Source organism: Emydura macquarii, unplaced genomic scaffold (genome assembly GCF_026122565.2).
Source record: "Emydura macquarii macquarii isolate MOO-44397 ecotype Brisbane River unplaced genomic scaffold, CSIRO-AGI_Emac_v2 contig_1254, whole genome shotgun sequence".
Classification (NCBI taxonomy): Eukaryota; Metazoa; Chordata; order Testudines; family Chelidae; genus Emydura; species Emydura macquarii.
In genome coordinates this window covers 1,871,072-1,885,081 of record NW_027131391.1, presented here as the reverse complement: position 1 = coordinate 1,885,081, position 14,010 = coordinate 1,871,072, and the positions used below count along the sequence as shown (strand labels likewise).

The following is a 14,010-nucleotide window of genomic DNA, read 5'->3' as shown; positions in this document are numbered from 1 at the left end:
TTATTTTTAGACAGGTTTAGGTTTTAGGATAGAAACACTCTGCGCACACACCCACATACACACACCGCTGTACAGAGGCTCTAGTAAAATGGCAGACGCCTAAATCTAGAGGGTTTAAAACCTGCCCCTTGTGTGAAGCTTCAATGCTACTTAATGATGGGCTCTCTAAGTACCTATTTTGTTTAGGAGAGGGACGAATTCCTAAGTGATCTACCATATATCAGCTCTTTTCTAAGTGGATTAAAAATGCTAGAGAATTCTTAAAATTCCAATTCTTGGAGCGCTCTGCAAGCCTCACTGGACACTGAAAGGAAGGATGCAACTAGACCTCAGTCCTCCAGTCCGTCACTCTCCAGGAGAGCTCCGGGGAGCCGAGATTCCACCCCAAGCCTTCTGGGCTACGTTGACCAAGAAAATCCAGTTATTTGCCTCTATTCTGGCTTTGATGACCTCTGATGGGGTCGGAAGGAACACTGCTCCAAAGCTGAGGCATAAGTCACCCTCTCTGGTGCCTACTGAGTCAAGACGCAAGATTCGTAAATCTGACTCGTCTCAGGATTAACTGTCAAGGGGCAGCCAACAGCCTGAGAAGAGCCAGGGCATATATAGAATCCCCTTGGAGATCTGAGTTTGTAGGTAGTTTGTAGCACCAGTTGAACTGGTACTGAAATTTAACTTTTTTGCTAATAAACACTTACTTGTGTTGGAGATATGGACCTCACTCTGCTGTGGGAGAGGAGAGGAGAGGGTCAAGACACTTAAACCTGGAAAAGCTAGATGCAAAATATGAAGACTGAGGTACATTTGCAGATCTTTGGACACTAATTTGTGCTATAAAATCTCATTTTAAACCTCTACTGCATAGGAACCTGCACTTCTGCGCTCCTCTTCACTAGTTACAAAACACACTACATTTTGTACCATTGCTGGGATTTTGCGTAGCAGGACGCGGGGGAGGAGAGTGATGTGGGAAACCAGCATGCTCTACAGATGGAGGAAAGAATAGTTTGGCTGTCAGTGATTTCTACTGACTCTGTTGGCAAAGTATTTTGTCAAATGCTATGTTGGAGACCTTGGACTATGCACAAATGTTGCTGGCCATAATTGAAAAGTAACCATATTAAAATCTATCCTTCATGGAATCTTTAATGTAAAGTTCAGGTAAGTTTATCAGTCACTGGCAGTACTTGGATACTCCAGGGATAGGCTCTTTTATAAATGCCTAAAAATAGAGATTTTAAAACACGCAACTGATATTTCATCATTCACAGGTTACATTTAAATGTTTCCATAAGTACTTGAATGATTCCGGGCAATAGTAAACTTCATCAAGCAACTTCAGCCTCACCCAAAAACATCAATAAGAGCATGTCTCAGACTTCTGGAACATATTACCTCATGCATCATATAAACATCCTAGAGCTCAGAGCTATCCACCTGGCATGCAAGGCATCCCTGTTGCATGGGATCCACAGTCCAAGTACTGACAGAAACTACCACAACTTTGCATTATATCAACAGACAAGAGGGAGCATTCTGAATCAAAATCACACCAAAATGCACCTTCCTGGCCTGCAGGACACTGTGGCAGATCAACTCAACAGGAAGTTCTCAGACAGCCATGAGTAGTTAGCATGATGAGTTAGCTTGGTACACTTAGCAGTTTGTAAAGTTGCTTGCATTAGCATTTGTGTTTGGAGCCACAGCTCACCTGCCATGTTCCTGCATCAAAGAAGGTGCCAGATTTATAACCATGTGGTGAAGTCCATGAGGACGTAAGTCATGTGTACACCTATCCCAGGTACAAGGCCAGCTTAGTAACTTCAGAATGGAGGAAGACTTATGCCTAAAGAAGACAACAAAGAATGAAAAAAAACAAATGAAAACCTAGAGAGGCTCCATTGCCTCATCTTTTGCCACAAGTCCTTGGTTAGCAACAAGGGAAGAATCCATGCCAGGTATATGTGTGTGAGGCAGAGTGACCGTTTAATTTTTTGCATGCTTTGACATTAGTGAAAAAGCTTCTCTGCAGTGAATTTCTCTCCCTCTCCACTGTACCATAATAGAATTTGGAGGTGAGAAGAGCAGCACTCATTCTGGAAGGAGTTTCTCTGCAACCCTTTTTGTCATTTGAGTGGCTGTTGAGCTAAAGAGAAGCAGGATTTTTTAAAGTCGTCATTACATTCTGCTGTTCTGTAGGTCTCTGCATTGTTATACAGCCCTTGAAATTTGTTAAAATACAAATTAATACACTTTTGATTTAGACAGCCCACCCCATAGATTGTGGAAGGGAACGCTGTGCACAGTGCTGTTGTGTTCTTGGCCAGGCCCCTGATCAGTGTGGTGCTCTAATGTGATTGACTGGGGCATCTGTAGCAGGAAAGAGGAATGTCTCAGGGAGAGAGAGAGTGCCTGCTGATACTCTGATTTCTGATGTGCCTGCCTATCTGGATGAAGATGTCTTTTGGAGATTTTCACTCCCTCTCTGTGATGGTTGCACACTTGCACAACACTGTCTTTGCTTCTCTTCACCTCCTTGTTCCTGTCACTGCCGCCACCACTGCTTCTACTTCCTCTGATGCAGTCATGATGGGGCCTTTATGGAGTTTGTTGCAGCCCAGGTACGACTTCAACCTTCTACCCACAAGTCCATTTTGAAGCAGATCTTCCTATCCCTGGCATCTGGTTTGAAACAATGTAATTGCATCTCAGGGCCTGAACTTGTACCTGAGAAAGTAGGTCTGGGCTAGTTACCACCTCTGCTCACTGTGGTGAGATATGCACTGCACTAAAAGAACAGTAATTAATATAAAGGGACTGCTGGTGAATGCACTTATTTCCATCCACAGCTCTGTATTTGTATTGTGTTGTTGTTACTCCTGTACCCTTTCTTTACTTGCCCAGGTACTCAAATTTATCTTTTCACATTGTTAATAAGTTCCTGATTTCCACCTTCCTTCACTAAACAAGGATGGCAATAGCTCTTACTTGTCTAATTCTCAGTTAAATATCTCCTGTGGCATCTGCTTTGATAACTGGTGCTGCAGAGACCAAGGTCAAGGTGCCACCTTACAATTCTTAGGTTACTCAGGCATGGAAATATTGTGGAATTCACTGTTGTCTCGTGGGGTAGTAGTGTCAGATGCCATTTACACACTCCTTAGTAGTTAGTAGTTGGTTAGGGGGTAATACATCCTCAGAGGGTGCTGCTACCCAAGCCAGCTCTGGGGTGGGGAGGGATGAGTGTGCTATAGCTTCAATATGAAGCATCTGCCACTTTTGGCTGTATTGAAAGGGCACAATTTGCAAAGTGTGAGAACCTAGGTAGTGAGAGGGAGGAGAGGTGACACAGAATAAAGCCCCTTCCACCCTCTGACTGGTTTTCATCCTACATCAAACTCCCTGCCAAGGTCATGCTTCAGTCAGACCTGTGCGTGGATCTGGACACTGTGGAATCACGAAGGCAGATAAGCCCTAATTCTACACCTGTTTAAGTTAGACTTTCTCTGCCGTTCACGTCTCCCTCACCCACTCCTCTTATGTAGCTTTTACATAATGTGTCTTTCCCTAAGCCATATGTGTTAATGGCAGATGGTAGCTGATAATTACAGCCTGTCTCTTGCTGAATCTTTCAGCATTCCCGTTCTTTCTGAAAGGCTTTTATGTTAATTTTTGCCAACTATTCAGTCTGCCATGGAATAATAAAAGTGTTCCAGCGGGAGAAAAGTGTCGTGAAGTATCAGTCAGTGACATAGCTGTGAGCGAGTGCCACTCAGTTTCCTGATACTACCCTGAGAATCAAAGGAAGATGGATTATAGCTTCTTTTGAGAGAGAGAGAGAGAGAGATGGGGATGGGGGGAGGTTGGGATTTTTTGGGTTTTTTTCATAATGAAAGCTGAAATCCCTCTGATGAATTCACATGCTTCAATCTCAGAATAAGAGCTGAGGTTATCTTTTAAATCACTCACCACTTCTATTCAGTGACTTGAGTTCCTGTTCTATCAGTCACCATGGCTGTGTGATGATGGTTATTCTCTTAAATCTAAGTCCTTCCTTAGTTTTTAAATGTGAAAATAGCAAGCTGTAGCCACCTTTGCTACCTTGCTACCACTTTTCTTGGCTTGATTGCTGCTTACTTGGTGATCTTCATATTAATGGTGTCAATTTGGAACACTGATGTAATGGATTGCAGAGTTGTCAGTAGCTCCATAATGGTGACCAAAACAAGACTGTTTCTTTTGTTGTATAGATCTCTGACTGCATAAAGGATTGCTGGCCAGGTGAAGAGTCTGAACTAGGGTGCTTATGAGAGGCAGGGGTAATGGAAAAAGAATTGTGCTGTGAATTGCATAAAGGTGTTATGTCTCACTTCTTACAGGTCTCTATAGAGTTACAGACAGTTCCTCCAACCTTAGATGGCAACATGTTGATAAACACAGGCCAGTCAGCCGATAGGGGCAGCGCTCAGCCTTTTGGAAGCTCCCAGAATGTAGGAGACCAGGGATATACCACAGCTGGCTCCATTGAGAACAGGTGAGAAGAGCACAGCAGTTCTGAAATGATATTCTGTTCAATATATTCCTCTTGCTGGTAACAAGGGTGAGGGGCACTTAGTGTAGGAAATAGAGGACAGTATGTGCTGTGCTAATGCCATGTGTGTCAGCTCTGAAAGGCACATGTCACATGAAGACCATGTTCCATGACTTGGATGGAGAATGCTATCCTTGAATAGTGGCACTAAAATCAGCCTTGTAAGCCAGTTGTCCAGGATTGAATGGACATAAGCCTGATTTTCCTCACCCCAACAGTCTTCTCCTTCCAGAACTTTTTTGTGGTCTATTAGTGGAGTACTCTGAGGAAGCCCAGGTTTGAATGAACATGGAAATCCATACCTTTCTCCTACAGTGGCACTTGTTTCCTGTGTTAGCATCTTTAAAATGGCATGCTTTGAATTGCTTCAGAACTTCAAACCCTATTTGCATGCACTGTATAGTATGAATAAAGCCAGTGCAAAAGTGTGCTTACATCTTTCACCTGTTGCTCTTTAATCATCTCTGGTTATTCCGTAAAAGTAACTAACTCCTCCCCTTTGCTTCCTGCTGTGCTAAGGAGGTTTCCTGTGGAGAGAGCATGCTTGGACTCTCCTCCCTTTTGCAAATTACTGGCACATGCACCAAGAACAGAAGATAAAACGTGGAACAGCCATTGCTGTGAAGAGAAGAAAGAGCAGCTCTCCTAAACATCTGCCAAACTAGACTGGTAGCGATAGTGATTGTTAAACACACTTCTGTTTACTTTCCAGCTCTCAACAGTCTTCTGCAAGCTCCCTGACTTCTTCCTCCACTCTGATCGAGATTCTTGAAGCCATGAAACATCCCACGTAAGTTTTGAATCAAAACATTCCTAAAATCTCACTGTGAAGCTTTGGAGCACGATTTCATAGAATCATAGAATATTAGAGTTGGAAGGGACCTCAGGAGGTCATCTAGTCCAACCCCCTGCTCAAAGCAGGACTAACCTCAGCTATATCATCCCAACCAGGGCTTTGTCAAGCCTCAGATTTGAAGGCTGGGCATTCAATGGGAGAGTTTCATGGGGTTTTTTTTAGCAATCTTTGTATTATTCAGTTCTAGCCTCTCCCAGCAGAAGTCACTGTAGAAATTAGGATACAAAATGTGGCTATATTAACTTTCAGATGCAATAGTCCCAGCCTTGCCTATGCAGGAGTCACTGTAGGAAGTAACTTAGCATTCTCCGTTGCAAAATACAAACTTCTAAAGACCCAGTGTCTAACTGTACCCTGTCTACAGAGCATTTCAGATTTCTCATTCTGGGTTTTCCCCCTTTCCTCCCCTGCAAGCAGTAACATTTTTATCCATCAGTGTGACTTCAGTCCATGTTAATTACATGCTTAACTTGTTGGGATTCAGCACAGGGATTCAGCTGCTCTCTGAACAGAAGGGCCTCTCTCCATATTGCTTCATCAGTGCTGAAGTAGTCCACTGGCTGGTGAACAACCTGGAAGGGGTGCAGACCCAGGCTATGGCCATTGACATCATGCAGGTGAGAGAACTGACGAGGGCAGGTGAATGGGCCAGAAATGTCCCATTCACTGGGGAAAAATAAATCTTGGAAAACTGTAGTGTAAATCCCACTCTTTCTCTCATTAAAATCCTCTTATTAATATATTTTCAAGAGTGTCTCCACTAATGTGTGTGTAGGGAAACGTGATCTTTTATAACCAGGTTTTTATACGTCTCCCTCCCATAGTGCTAAGTGTTAGCTTGAGATGGAGATTGCAATAAATATTCAGTAATGTAAGTGTTTGTTTTGTAAGTCATCAGATTGTCAGATACTGGTTTCAGTGGTTTGATTTTAGATATCCTACCACAGAGCATCATGTTGACGTGCAATTGGTGTTGCATTATTTTCCCTGCTGGTGTGATGGTGACAGTTTTACATACAACTTCACATTGACTGGTGGTTACCAAAAGCCCTAGTTTTAGCTAGAAGTGTAAGTCACTGCCTTGTTGGTTATATTTTCTTCTAATAACTGCTTTGGGTACTGGAGCTGTGATGAGAACAAAGAGCATAAAACTCTTCTGTTCAAGGATACTTAAATAAGTAAGCACACTATATCTAATACACACACAGACACGGCATAGTATGTTTTTTTTCTCTTCCTTGATGTGGTTCAACAGGGAATTGTATTTTGAGGCTCAGAAATACTCTAGAATTCGCTCCTATTGAGACTCCACAGAAGATCCTAAACCCTTTCTAGGCCCTGAAGGCACATGCTGGCTACTTGCAGCTCCCTGAAAACCCGTATGTAAGACAAAAGCACATAAGTAAGAGGGCAAACACTGGAGGTGACAGGCAGAGGGGAAGGAGACTAGTTAGGAGGGGGATGTAGGGAACTGACAAAATACAATTTCTCTGGAAGATGAGGACTTCTGATCCTATTTACTATTAGCTTGCTGGGTTTTTGGCACATCTAGAGAAGCACGGCTGCCGTTCTCATCTTTACAGGTGAGGAGCTTGAATCTTTAATGTCTCCAAAGGAAAGATTCACTTTCCTAATGTCTCCCCATTCCCACCTGAAAGCCTTGGTTCACCATTGAAAAAGCTGCTTTTCATTTCTCTCTTCTTTAGAAAATGCTGGATGAGCAGCTGATTGTTCATGCCTCTGGAGAAGCCTTGCGCACCTTCATCTATGGGTTTTACTTCTACAAGATTGTCATTGATAAGGAGCTGGACCGAGGTCAGACTTCTGTGTAACTTCAGAGCTTTCCCCCATTGCCCCTCAGAGTAGCCACTGAATTTTGTTGAGTTGTAGGTGTTGCAGCAGAAGTGCATCTTGAGAAGGGATTTGAAAGAGGAGCACCCTTAAATAAATATTGTTTGTAGGTGGGGGGATAGTTATGCTCTAGCCTTTGTGAATTTAACACCAAAAAATAAAGGGTAATATAATGACAGATGGACAACTCAGCTCTCCCCTTCCTCTCCACACATACCCTTTGGAAAAGATCCACCAAATTTCTTTGAACTGTTGACTCATAGGGTGGGAATCAGAGGACAAATGTGAGATCTCCGGCTTCCTCTGAATCTAGGCTCTAGAAACACAGGAAACATAATGGTAACTTTGGAGTCCTTGTTCTTGACTGACCAGTCTTTCCCATTGCCTTTATCCAGTGGGTATGCAGCAGCCCACCATGTGGCACACAGCAGCAATGGATGATTTCTCCACTTTCCAGAGGAAATGGTTCGAGGTGGCATTTGTGGCAGAAGAACTCTTGCACTCAGAAATCCCAGCATTCCTCTTGCCCTGGCTTCCAAGCCGCCCAGCCTCTTATGCAAGTAGGCACAGTTCCTTTAGCCGCAGTTTCGGAGGACGGAGCCAGGCAGCCGCACTATTAGGTAGAGGCGGAGCACAGATGACATCTGGTGAAGTACAAGGGAGTAGTTTGAAGGGGAATAGCAGCCAACCAAGGGTATGATCTCACGTGGACCAGTAACAGGCTGCAGACCTCATACTGGCCATACATTTGTCATGCAAGTGGTCTCACTCTCATGTCTCTGGGGTGTGTTTCACTGGCTGAGAGGGACAATCTGTACTCGTTACCAGAAAGCAAAGTAAAATATTCCCACCATCCTCTAGTTTGAGGAGGAGATGATACTCATCTCCCATCTCCATGCGGAGCTGGTGGGACTCTTCACAACCAGAGGATGGAGTTCAGTCCCTGCTTTGCACAGGGCGATGACATGTAAGAACAATATAGCACCAAAACTTCATTTAACTAGGTCTAATGTTCCTCAACAAGTGCTTGCCAGTGGCAACAGCCCTGGTGATACCCTTCCTAGTGAGAACTGAGGGGGGTGTAGGAGAGTCCTGTGTACTGTGGCACTTGGAGATCCAGGTGGCATTAGTCTAGACTGAAATCCTGTGAAATAGGGGGAGCCCCAGGTCAGATACCTGGGGCCACAATTACAAAAGATACCAGTAGTGTGAAAGAGCTGGGGTTTTGAATCTGGAACATCAGGACATGCAATGGGGTGGGTATCATTATCCCATCTAGAAATCTCCTTTGGTTGTGTTAAAGCACTTCTCACTAGAGTGCCTGAGAGCCCACAGGGTGCCTTTTCTACCACTAACAGCCAGTGAAACTCACTAGTTATATGTCCTACTATGTGTGCTTTGTCACCATCTTGTTGCTTTTCCAGGCCAGCTTGAGTCACTTGCTCCTGCCATATGCTTATACGTCAGTGGCTCTCAACCTTTCCAGACTACTGTACCCCTTTGAGAAATCTGATTTGTCTTGCGTGCCCCCAAGTTTCACCTCACTTAAAAACTACTTGCTTACAAAATCAGACATAAAAATACAATAGTGTCACAGCACACTATTACTGAAAAATTGCTTCCTTTCTCATTTTTACCATATAATTATAAAATAAATTGATGTGCATATAAATATTGTACTTACATTTCAGTGTATAGTATATAGAGCAGTATAAACAAGTCATTGCATGAATTTTTAGTTTGTACTGACTTTGCTAGTGCTCTTTATGTAGTCTGTTGTAAAACTAGGAAAATATCTGGATGATTGATGTACCCTCTGGAAGACCTGTGCGTACTCCCAGGGATACACATACCTCTGGTTGAGAACCACTGCTATACGTTCCCTGTAAAACATGCCAGAAAAGTCATTGACCCAACTTCAGATTTATAAGATGCATGTTAAAGTCCCATCTAAATTAAAAAGAAAAAGAGAATCCCAATGCCCTTCTGAAGAGAAGTGACATATAGTTACTTTACAAAGTAAGGGTTATCTCCTAAACCTGAAGCTATGATAATCTGTCTATATTTTTGAAAGCTTTGTTTGAAGAGGAACAGCATAAGAAATAGAAAAGTGAGGGGAGGGGACTAGAACAATAAGCTAACAATTCTGTTATCTTAAGCCAACATGTGAGCAGGAGACTGTTTACCTACCATACACTAATGCTATCATTTTGGCCACTACAAAACCTTATTGGCATAATTAACATGCTAGGTGAACCTGAGCCCAGCCTGGTGTCCAAGTAATGTGTGGTTCAGAGGACTGAGGCTCAGGAGACCTAGGTTCTGCTCATGACTTTACATCTGACTTACCATGCAGCTTTGGTAAACCACTTCTCCGTTGCTCAGTTTCCCCATCATAAAATGGGGATGATGACAGGTAACTAGTTTTGCTGTGCTGGGATGAAAAGCCCTTTTGGACTGCTGCTATTGTCCATTATGGTTTGTTCTAAAGGATGATTGAATTTTACTACAGTAAACAATATGGTGTTACCTGTTCTCAGAAAGAAACAAGTTTGTGTGCCTCTTCAGTGCTGTTCTTCCTCTAAACACTCTATCCAAAAACATTCCCAGAACATCTTAGGCAGGAAGCTTTACTAATCCCAATGGCATCTGGTCCACGTGACTTCATTTGTTCCTCTCTTGGCTTTGATTGGCTGCATTTGATTTCTTCCTCTCTTCCACCTTCCCTAAATGTCAGCCTGTGTGATATGAAACAGCATGCAAGTGTTGGGAGCTCTGGAACAAGCTCCGTGTACCCCTAAAATCCTTATCCTTGCCAACTTCCCTATTACTTGCCTGATGACCGTCCCTTTTCCCTTCCCAATGGAAATTTGATCTGTGATGTACCTAATCTGGTCCTTTTTGATTTTTAGCAATGCATGCACTAGCAATTGTAACCATGTCCGTAGTTAGTCTGTGATTGGAGAATTACCTGTCTGCTCCTCTCCAATGTGCACTATAACTCATTAGTTAATGGTACAAGATACAGTTGGGAAGCAGGTGAGTTGTCTTAAAATCAGCCAAGCGTATGGAAAGCCAGATATCTTCTATTATAACTTCAAATTAGGATCATTTTCTAAGAACCCATCTGAGTCTCCTAAATTTGGAGACACTTGAGATGCTAATCCAGTTGTAGTTTCGAAGTTGTGGGATTATTACAGGTTCTCCCATGTGGATTTGCCTCCAGTTATTTTGTCTGTGAACAGAGGCATTGGGTAAGGTAGAACAAGACAGTTTCGAGTCCTGATGGAGAGTCTTGTGTTACCAGTAACTTGAGGAGGTTCAGACTAGTAGGGGAGCAGGAAGTTCATTCTTCAGCATGTGCTAATTTTTACAAATAGGCTGGTGTATTGTTGTCTCTGGCGGCTGAGCTGGCAGGCAGCACCTGCCTCATTTACTGATTGAGTTGCTTCTGCTTTACCTCCTATTGGGATGCTGCCCTCAAACATCCCAAACTGGGTTTCTGTGACGATTCATCATTTAGGTTACATTGCATGGCTCCAGAGAAGCTGGTATTTTAACTATAGAGTGAGCACCCAACCCACCCACAAAAGTGCATCTTCAGTGATATCTGAATAAAAAAGAGCAAGAAAAATAAAAGAATAAGATTTTGGTATGTCTAACTATACCTGGATTACTGGGGTGTTGGAGAAGAGTTGGAGACTTGTTTACAAGAGAGTATCTGAGTGGCGTTCTCCAAGATGACATCTCTGGCATCTATTATTATTTTATTTTATTTATTCTTTTATGTCTTTTTCTGTTGCCAAGCTAAAGTAATCACAGCATAAACAATATGATGTTGCACAGTTAATCCAGCCTCCCAGAAAATGGTCTCTGGACAAATTAGAGGAGAAGCAAAAGTGGGAACTCTGCCCCTGCCCCAGTTCCCCTGTTGGGAAGGAATTTCAAAACTTAATTGGGACATTTAAATGCTGAGGTTACAAAACATGAACAATTTCTTTTCTCTGATTAAAAAATATCAAACAGTTAATGAAACACAGCTCAAATATACAGGTTGGGAAATGGCACAGTGACGGTTGGTTCCTACAGCAATGTTAACACAGCCCTAGTGCATATCCTGGGTGTTTTATGTCCAATATTGAACAGCATAGAAACATATTGAACTAATACATATAATAACAAAAACAAGAAGTAGCAGCCTAGTTCAGGGGATAGGGCTCTGTACTGGGAGTCAGGAGACCTAAATTCTATTCCTGACTTTGCTGCTGACCTGCTGTATGACCTTGGGAAAGTCCCTCCCCTTCCTTGTGCCTCTGTTTCCCATCCTGCCCTCTGTGTAATACTTATTTAGAGTGTAAGTTCTAGGGGACAGGGACCTTCTTTTACTATGTGGTTGTACTATGCGGCCTCTCACAGTGGGGCCCTGATCTTGTGGGGGCTCTCTAGGCACTACTGAAATATTAATTTAAAAAAAAAAAAAAAAGGAAAGGAATGCTACATAAATGCAATAAGCCAAAGATAACATTGCTGTAGGAACCTTAATTTTTTGTTTCCTTGCCTTTTAAAAAATTGTAACATGCAGCCTTAACATTGCATTAATGGAGGTCACTTTTGTGGGACTCTGAAAACTAAATCTCCTTTTTGCTATCATTGTAATCTCTGGAATACTCCTCCCCTGATGTAAAAGTGTGCAGTGTTGTGATTTGTGTGGAGGTATGTAAATAACACTATAATCAATTTAGAATGCCTCTGAGGCAAATATTACACATTTAACCCTCCAGAGTACCTTCTGTCTCACTCTGGAGTACTACTAAATTATAGAATAGTTCCATTTTTAATTAGTTGGTTCTGGGACTGATTCACTTTCTAGAGGAGAGAGTCCCCAGTTTAGATGTCACTGGACTGTTTAGGGCAATATTTTCTGGTGGAAGGGAATTGGGGCAGCAGAGTTCCCTGATGTGGGTGGAATGAAATTCTCTTCTCCTTTTCATTTCTTGTGATCTAGGCTAGCAAGCTTCTTGGACTATATCTGCTGGCCCTAAAAGTGCACGGCAGAGGGATGAAGCAACCCATGCCTGAAAACTAATGTTACTTTAATTTTCTTTCTCTCTCCTTTCCCCTTCTGGATACATTTTTAAAAATACTCTGATTCCATAACTGCACAGCTGCCACAGTACCTGAGCAGCGGACAGTGACGCTGGACGTGGATGTGAATAACCGCACTGACCGCCTGGAGTGGTGCAGTTGTTACTACCATGGCAATTTCTCTCTGAATGCTGCCTTTGAGATCAAATTGCACTGGATGGCAGTGACAGCAGCTGTTCTCTTTGAGATGGTAAGGGTCCTTGTGTCCTGGATGCTCTCAGACTTGCCAAGCTGACTTAGCTGTGTGTCCCTTACTTTAGTGTGCAGGGAAATTCAGCAAAGTGATTAGTGAGAAGCCAGTGAGAAGTACTAGGACAGATGCTGTGGAGTGAATTTTTTAAGGACAATTTTGTAACTGTTTGAAGGACAATTTTCCTGGTGTCACTGCTATGTATATTTGTTGCTGGGTTTGAGTGTCTCTTATCATTGCTATAAATCAGTGTGTTTAGTCATCCCCTCCGAGGTGCAGCACTCTCCTATTTCTAATGGGTTATTTACACTGTGCAGAGGGCCAGCATGAGGCCAAGGCATCACTTAAGTCCCTCTTCAACCACTGTGTAGGCTTTGACTGTATGCAGAGAGCCAATACAGTTTTAACCACTGTTCCTTGATTTTTAAAATAAAAACCAGTGGAACAATTTTAATGGAGCCCCTTGGGTAGGCAGCCTGCTGTCCCAATTCAGCAAAGAGGCTCTTTAAAAACCCACTTGAAAATACCAAGGATAAAAACACAAGAAAAACTATTCTCTGCATTTGCTGTTTACTTTAGCTTTGTTGTTGTTGTTATTATTTGGCAACTTCAGTTTCAAGAGACTGGCATTTAGAAATCCCAGACTTTTTAAACCCCATTCACTCCCTTGCCATTGGTCTTGTATATCCTTTTTTTAATGGAAGTTTTGTTCTAGTTAAGCAGTTCTTGGCCATTCACTGTAATCAGGCTAAATCAATTTCCTTAGAAATACGTACCCCCATTTTAAGTGCATTCATAAGAAAACAGTCATAGTGGATCAGACCAATGGTCCATCTAGTCCAGTATCCTGTCTTCAGACAGTGGCCAATGCCAGGTGCTTCAGAGGGAATGAATAGAATAGGCAATCATTGAGTGAGCCATCCCCAGTTGTCCACTCTCAACTTCTGGCAATCAGAGACTAGGAACACCCAAAGCATGGGGTTGCATCGCTTCCCAGCTTGGCTAATAGCCGTTGACGGACCTGTCCTTCATGAACTTGTCTAATTCTTTTCTGAACCCAGTTATACTTATCCCCCAGCAACAAGTTCCACAGGTTGACTGCACGTTGTGTGAAGTACTTCCTTTTGTTTGTTTTAAACCTGCTGCCTAGTAATTTCATTGGGTGATCCCTGGTTCTTGTGATTATATGAAGGAGTAAATAACACTTCCTTATTCATTTTCTCAATGCCATTCATGATTTTATAGACCTTTGTCATAACCCACCCCTAATCATCTCTTCCAAGCTGAAAAGTCCCAGTCCTTTTACTCTTTCTTCATATGGAAACTGTTCCATACCCGTAATCATTTCTGTTGCCCTTCTCTGTACCTTTTCTAATT

At 42.6% G+C, this 14,010-nt stretch overlaps 1 protein-coding gene across 10 annotated transcripts in view; it reads left to right on the top strand.

Annotated features, from left to right (window-relative positions):
* The window catches only part of DEPDC5 (DEP domain containing 5, GATOR1 subcomplex subunit), a 56,932-nt gene that overhangs the window by 36,660 nt on the left and 6,262 nt on the right, over positions 1 to 14,010 (top strand). For 7 of the 10 annotated variants that reach the window (XM_067550036.1, XM_067550034.1, XM_067550035.1 and 4 more), the window contains 6 exons: positions 4,380 to 4,534; positions 5,304 to 5,381; positions 5,932 to 6,064; positions 7,154 to 7,262; positions 7,694 to 7,918; positions 12,464 to 12,633. In XM_067550036.1, the coding sequence (XP_067406137.1) occupies positions 4,380 to 4,534; positions 5,304 to 5,381; positions 5,932 to 6,064; positions 7,154 to 7,262; positions 7,694 to 7,918; positions 12,464 to 12,633 (870 nt within the window). The remainder of the gene's footprint in view (positions 1 to 4,379; positions 4,535 to 5,303; positions 5,382 to 5,931; positions 6,065 to 7,153; positions 7,263 to 7,693; positions 7,919 to 12,463; positions 12,634 to 14,010) is intronic. The other 3 variants (XM_067550038.1, XM_067550039.1, XM_067550041.1) reach the window with 3 other exon arrangements.